General features: G+C 45.5%; 1 protein-coding gene across 1 annotated transcript; it reads left to right on the top strand.

Moving 5' to 3' along the window:
• Positions 1–4,095: 4,095 nt before the first annotated feature.
• On the top strand, positions 4,096–4,407 carry LOC308531077 (death-associated protein 1-like; the record flags this gene model as incomplete). Its single annotated transcript, XM_081107930.1, has 1 exon — positions 4,096–4,407. One exon carries the CDS (start codon positions 4,096–4,098, stop codon positions 4,405–4,407), a length of 312 nt encoding a protein of 103 aa, XP_080964056.1.
• Between the last annotated feature and the right edge of the window lie 2,255 nt (positions 4,408–6,662).

Raw genomic sequence — 6,662 nt, 5'->3', positions numbered from 1 at the left:
TTATTGAAACCATCCCCAACACGAGTTTGATCAAACGAACCCAGACAAGATCAGGATACCCTCACTAAGCATAGCTCTGTGGAGGAAGGAAGAACAGTTTAGAACAGGGACATTCAAGGTGTGAGACCTGAGGCAGACCCAGCCTCTGGGCTAAGGAGGTCCACCCACTGGATTACTTAGGGCTCTAACGTATTAGGCCTCAGTAAAGTGGCCCAAGGCAAGGAAGGGCTAGTGATCCATATTGGCCTGCACCAAAGAAGCTCCTGGGAGGCCCAGGTTAGACACATCAAGGGACAAGATTTGACAACATCAGAGCAAAATCCAGAGAGTTCCACAAATAGCAGATCCAAAGGTTTTTGTGCAGGTGTGTGTGATTTCTGTGTGTGTGTGTGTGTGTGTGTGTGTGTGTGTGTGTGTGTGAGAGAGAGAGAGAGAGAGAGAGAGAGAGAGAGAGAGAGAGAGAGAGAGAGTTTTGGTTTTTGTTATTTTTCATTGTGTTTTTTTTCTTTTTTATATTTTATTATTTTTTTATTATTTATTGTTTAAGATATTACATATTTCTCCTTCCCCACCCCCCATTGACCTCTCCCCAGCTGTTTCCATCCCCCAGCACATGCCTTCACCCCCCTATTATCTGTGTCCATGGGTTATGCTTATATGCATGCATACAAGTCCTTTGGTTATTCTCTTACCCTTCCCCGCTCCCACCTTCCCTCTGAGGTTTGATGGTCTGTTTGACAATTCTATGTCTCTGGATCTATTTTTTTTTTCTTTATTGATTAAGGTATTATATATGTGTCCTTATCTCCCCATTGCCCCCCCAACACACACACACCCCAACTCTTGCCTTCACCCCCCTGGTGTCTGTGTCCATTGGTTATGCTTCTATGCATGCATAAAAGTCCTTTGGTAGGACTCTCCCCCTTACCCTTGCCCTCCCCTACCTTCCTTCTGAGGTTTGATGGTCTGATCCATGCTTCTCTGTCTATGAATCTGTTTTTGTTCATCAGTTTATGTTGTTCATTATATTCCACCAATGAGTGAGATCATGTGATATTTTTATTTCTCCAGCTGCCTTATTTCACTTAGCATAATGCTCTCCAGTTCCATCCACGCTGTTGCAAATGGTAAGAGTTCCTTCTTTTTATAGCAGTGTAGTATTCCATTGTGTAAATGTACCACAATTTTTTTATTTTTTTAAATTCTTTACTGTTTAAAGTATCATATATATAGTATTACATATGTCTCCTTTTTTCCCCATTGACCTCTCTATGGCCGCTCCCAAACCTGAGCACATGTCCTCACCCCTCTAGTGTCTTCATCCATTGGATATGTGTATATGCCTGCATACTAGTCCTTTGGTAATTCTCTTAATCAACCCACACCCTCCCCTGCATTCTCACTGAGGTTTGAAGGTCTGTTACATGCTTCTATGTCTCTGGTACTATTGTTGTTCATCAGTTTCTGTTGTTCATTAAATTCCACAAATGAATGAGATGATGTGATATTTATCTATTTCCAGTTGGCTTATTTTGCTTGGCATAATGCTCTACATGTCCAACCATGCTGTTGCAAATGATAAGAGTTCTTTCTTTTTTAAAGAAGCATAGTATTCCATTCTATAGATGTCCTACCATTTTTTAATCCACTCATCTGCTGATGAGCACTTAGGCTTTTTCCAACGCTTAGCTATTGTAAATTGTGATGCTATGAACATAGGGGTGCTTTACTTTTTATTTTTTTATTTTTATTTTTTATTAAATCTTTATTGTTCAGATTATTACATTTGTTCCTCTTTTTCCACCCCATAACTCCCCTCCTTCCAGTTCCCACCCCACCCTCCGCCCTCACTCCCCACCCACTGTCCTCATCCATAGGTGCACAATTTTTGTCCAGTCACTTCCCGCATCTCCCACACCCCTTTCCCGGCCAAGAATAGTCAGTCCATTCCCTTTATATGTCCCCGATTCTATTATAATCAACAGTTCATTCTGTTCAACAGATTATTTATTCACTTGATTCTTAGATTCACTTGTTGATAGATGCATATTTGTTGTTCATAATTTGTATCTTTACCTTTTTCTTCCTCTTCCTCTTCTTAAAGGATACCTTTCAGCATTTCATATAATCCTGGTTTGGTGGTGATGAACTCCTTTAGCTTTTCCTTATCTGTGAAGCTCTTTATCTGACCTTCAATTCTGAATGATAGCTTTGCTGGATAAAGTAATCTTGGTTGTAGGTTCTTGGCATTCATCACTTCGAATATTTCTTGCCACTCCCTTCTGGCTTGCAAAGTTTCTGTTGAGAAATCAGCTGACAGTCATATGGGTATTCCCTTGTAGGTAACTGAGTTTCTTTCTCTTGCTGCTTTTAAGATTCTCTCTTTGTCTTTTTCTCTTGGCATTTTAATTATGATGTGTCTTGGTGTGGTCCTCTTTGGATTCCTTTTGTTTGGGGTTCTCTGCGCTTCCTGGACTTGTAAGTCTATTTCTTTCACCAGGTAGGGAAAGTTTTCTGTCATTATTTCTTCAAGTAGGTTTCCAATATCTAGCTCTCTCTCATCTTCTGGCACCCCTATAATTCTGATGTTGGTAAGCTTGAAGCTGTCCCAGAGGCTTCTTACAGTATCTTCGTATTTTCAGATTCTTTTTCCATTTTGCTTTTCCGGTTGGATGTTTTTTGCTTCTTCACATTTCAAATCTTTGACTTGATTCTTGCGCTCCTCTGGTCTGCTGTTGGGAGTCTGTATAGTATTCTTTATTTCAGTCAGTGTATGCTTAATTTCTAGTTGGTTCTTTATCATGACATTGAGGGTCTCATTAGATTTCTTGTAGATCTCATTAAGTTTATCGGTGGCTTCTAGACAGTTCTTGAGAGACCTTAAAAGTGTGGTTCTGAACTCTATATCTTCCATTGACAATTTTGTCCTGTTTCTTTGTCTCCGCATTTTTTATGCTTTCTTGGTGCACCTCCTAGTGGTCTTTGTGTGCAGTCTTGTTGTAGTTAAGCCTTGATTGTTGTAGTTAATACTGGGGGGATTTGACCTCCAGCCCAAATGCTGTGAGAGTCAGCTGTGTCTGCAGTGGGAAAACTTCTGTCCTCTGGGGAGGTGCTAATCTAGCCTTTGCCTGAGGCTATCCGGCAAATGGCTCTGTGCAGGGCTTGAGCGGGCGGGTCGCCTGGGATCAACAGGGCGGGCGGAGGGAGCAGTTATGGCTGCTCTCAGTCCTGTCCCCAGAGGCTCTGCCTCTCAGAGTCCCAGCAACCGCTGCAAACCTCAGAGAGAAAGCTGCCCTCGCGTTCTGACCGATGCCAGACAGTCCCACTTCTCCCGTTTGAGTCTGGGTCCCTAGAGACTAGCCCAGAACTGGAGCTCAGGGCCTGAGCCTCCCTCCTGATTGAAAACGACAACCGCGCCTTCAGCCACCAGCCCGCTTCGCGCGCACCTCCGCACGTTTGTATTTTCTGCACTGCACCTCCTCTGAGTCTCAGTATGCTGTTCTCTTTCCTTCTAGTTGAAGAATTTCCCCTCAGCCAGGTTTCCTGTTGTTCTGGGTGATGTCCGTTCCGTCTTTTAGTTGTATTTTTGAAGTGGTTGTGCGAGGCAGCATTCTCCGGTGTTTACCCATGCCGCTATCTTGGTTCTCCCATAGGGGTGCTTTTCTGATGGGTGTTTCTGGTTTCTTGGGATATAGTCTTAGAAGTGGGATTACTGGGTCAAGTGGTAGTTCCATTTTGAATTTTTTGAGGAAATGCCTTACTGTTTTTCACAGTGGCTGCATCAGTCTGCATTCCCACATGCAGTGCAGGAGGGTTCCTTTCACTCCACATCCTCGCCAGCACTTGTCATTTGTTCAATTTGTTTATGATAGCCATTCTGACAGTTGTGAGATGGTATCTCATTGTGGTTTTGATTTGAATCTCTAGAATGATTAGTGACTTTGAGCATGTTTTCATGTCTTTCGACTTTCTTTATGTCCACTTTCCAAAAGTGTCTATTTAGGACCTTATGCACGCTGCCACCTGGTTCCAGCTCCTCCTGACCTACGAACCCACTCCCACCTCTGCTGCTGTTCCAGGCGCTCCGGTAGCACCATGTGTTTGCCTCCTGAGGAGAAGCAAGAGACAAAAGCTGGACACCTGCCCTCTGTGAAAGCTGGTGGAATGCGAATCATGCAGAAACATCCGCATTCTGGAGACACCAAAAAAGAGAAATACAAGGATGAGGAGGAGTGGGAGACCAAGCCCAACCCGCCTAAACCCACCATGTACATCTCTGGTGTCATCGCCCGGAGCGACAAGGACTTCCCCCCAGTGGCCGCCCAGGTGGCTCACCAGAAGCCCCATGCCTCTATGGACAAGTACCTGTCCCATAGAACCCAGCACATCCAGCAGCCTCGCAAGTGACTACGAGGACCCAGCGCCCTCCCCTGCTGTGCCTGGTTTCCGACATTTGGTTCCCGACATTTGGTATTTCCCCGGCAATGAGAACTGCATTTTCTTCCAAACACTTTTCCATTGGGAGATCTAAGGCAAAGCAACGCGCCCTTCCTTTGCCTTACATTTCCAAATCAAGCTAGAAACTGGCCCCAAACTTTGTTCCCAGGGAGTCCTGTTTGGTGAGGGGCCATTAGCAGAACCTGCCGAGTTCTGAGCAAAATGAAGTTGCTCAGAGTTTAGCTCTAGAACTATTTCAGCCATTGACTAAAAGTCCTGCCTGTGGTCTTAAAAACAAAAGGGGCACAAATGTGGGAGGGTTGGATTGAGATTAGGAGGAAAGCTCAATCATTTTATGCTTCTGAGTACTAGGATAATCAAATCTGCACACCTAAGGGAGCATAAGAAATGAGGGTGTTCATTACGTGGGTGGGTTTCAGACAGACATCAAAGAAGACTTAAAATGGACCACAGCAACCCTGAATGTCACTCCCTGTGCAACCAGGGGTCCCTGTGCAGGGCGACCCCAGAAGGACCAAAGAAAAGTTTGCATCTCTGAGATAGCTCTGTTATTCCAGGAGTCATCTTGCTGAAAAATTAGAGGGCAGGTAGTTTGCCCAAAGGTAGTACCTCTAGGAGGAGATCTCAGTGTGGGTACCAAGTCCAGCACTGCCCTGCCATCAAGGCAGCCTGCCCCAGAGCAATAGAGACAAACTCGTGTTTGTCATCACTCACCTCTAGAGCTGTCTCTGAGTTCTGGAAGTGGCCACTGGCCAGGCAGACGGATAGCCAATTCTGGACACACATAAAGAGCACAGACTGCATGGGGAGAGAAGTGAATGCCGAGAGAATAGACCGAACCTGCCCTTTGTCTCCCTGGGAACAAGAGACACCACATTCCATTAGAGCTAGAAAATCCTGTGTGCCAGTGGGCCCAGCTGTCCAGATTCCTTCTGCCTGTGCACTTTTGCTGTGCCCACCTTCACTTGGGCCCGTCAAATGGCCCCGCTTTCTGTGCATTTCCTGCCCAGAGCCACCCTGGGCTGCTCTCTGGCTCGGGGGTGGAGTGCCTGCTTTTCTGAAAAGCCAAAGGTTCCTTCATATCTCAATGAGCAAAGACATAGGGAGGGCCCTCCTGCCAGCCACCCCACTTGCCAGCAGTGGCATTTGCTGCAGGCCAGCAGTGCGCTGTGAGCAGTGTGCCCGCCACCAGCCTTGCGATGTAAATCTCAGTCAAGAGTTGCGATGAGCAGGGGTGAGTCAGACCTAGGCAGATCCATGACCTCTCCTGAGGGAAAAGCCCTGCCTGACTTTGTTAAGGCCCTGTCATTTCTTCCTACTGGCTTGCGGAAGCTGGAGTCTAACCTTCAAGGTACCATGTGATCACATCTGGTATTTCTCTTCTTTTTTTCTTTAAAACTTCTCTTTATTCATTTTTTTATTGCTTAAATTATTGCAAAGAGTATTACATATGTCTCCTTCTCCCCCCCCCACTTGATATTCCCCTGGTCTCCCCTACCCCCAGGGTCTTGTGTCCATTGATTATATTTATATGCATGCATACAAGTCCTTGGGTTTATCTCTTACCCTCCCTTCCTGCCCCCCAACCCTCCCCAGCCTTCTCGCTGTAGTTTGACAGTTTGTTCGATGCTGCTCTGCCTCTGTATCTATTTTTGTTCATCAGTTTATAATGTTCTTTATTATCCATAAATGAGTGAGATCATGTGGTATTTTTCTTTCATTGACTGGCTTATTTCACTTAGAATAATGCTCTCCAGTTCCATCCATGCTGTTGCAAATGGTAAGAATTCCTTCTTTTTTACAGCAACATAGTATTCCATTGTGTAGATGTACCACAGTTTTCTAATCCATTCATCTGCTGATGGGCACATCTGGTATTTCTTAATCTGAGAGGTTGGTATACAATAAGGCTGGTTTTGGAGAGGCACACTCTGTGGGCAGAGTGGTCATGGGGCACACGGAGCAAGCAGCTCCCCACCCCCACCCCACACCACAGAGTTGGCATCCCAGAAGGGCGCTGAGAGCAGGCAGTGCAGGTCAGGCCTGTGCAGATCCTTGCACCTTCTGCTACAGAAATGTAGGTGCATTGTTTATACCTGAGTTTGCAGGCAGTAGCGCTGTGCTGTTTCCCAAGGGGCATGTTTATGTACTTGTAGTTGCACCTGGCATGTATCTGTGGCTCGCTGAAAGCATACTGTTTCCTG

Source organism: Myotis nattereri (assembly GCF_964212035.1).
Source record: "Myotis nattereri genome assembly, chromosome: 1".
NCBI lineage: Eukaryota > Metazoa > Chordata > Mammalia > Chiroptera > Vespertilionidae > Myotis > Myotis nattereri.
This window is presented reverse-complemented; position numbering and strand designations above follow the sequence as displayed.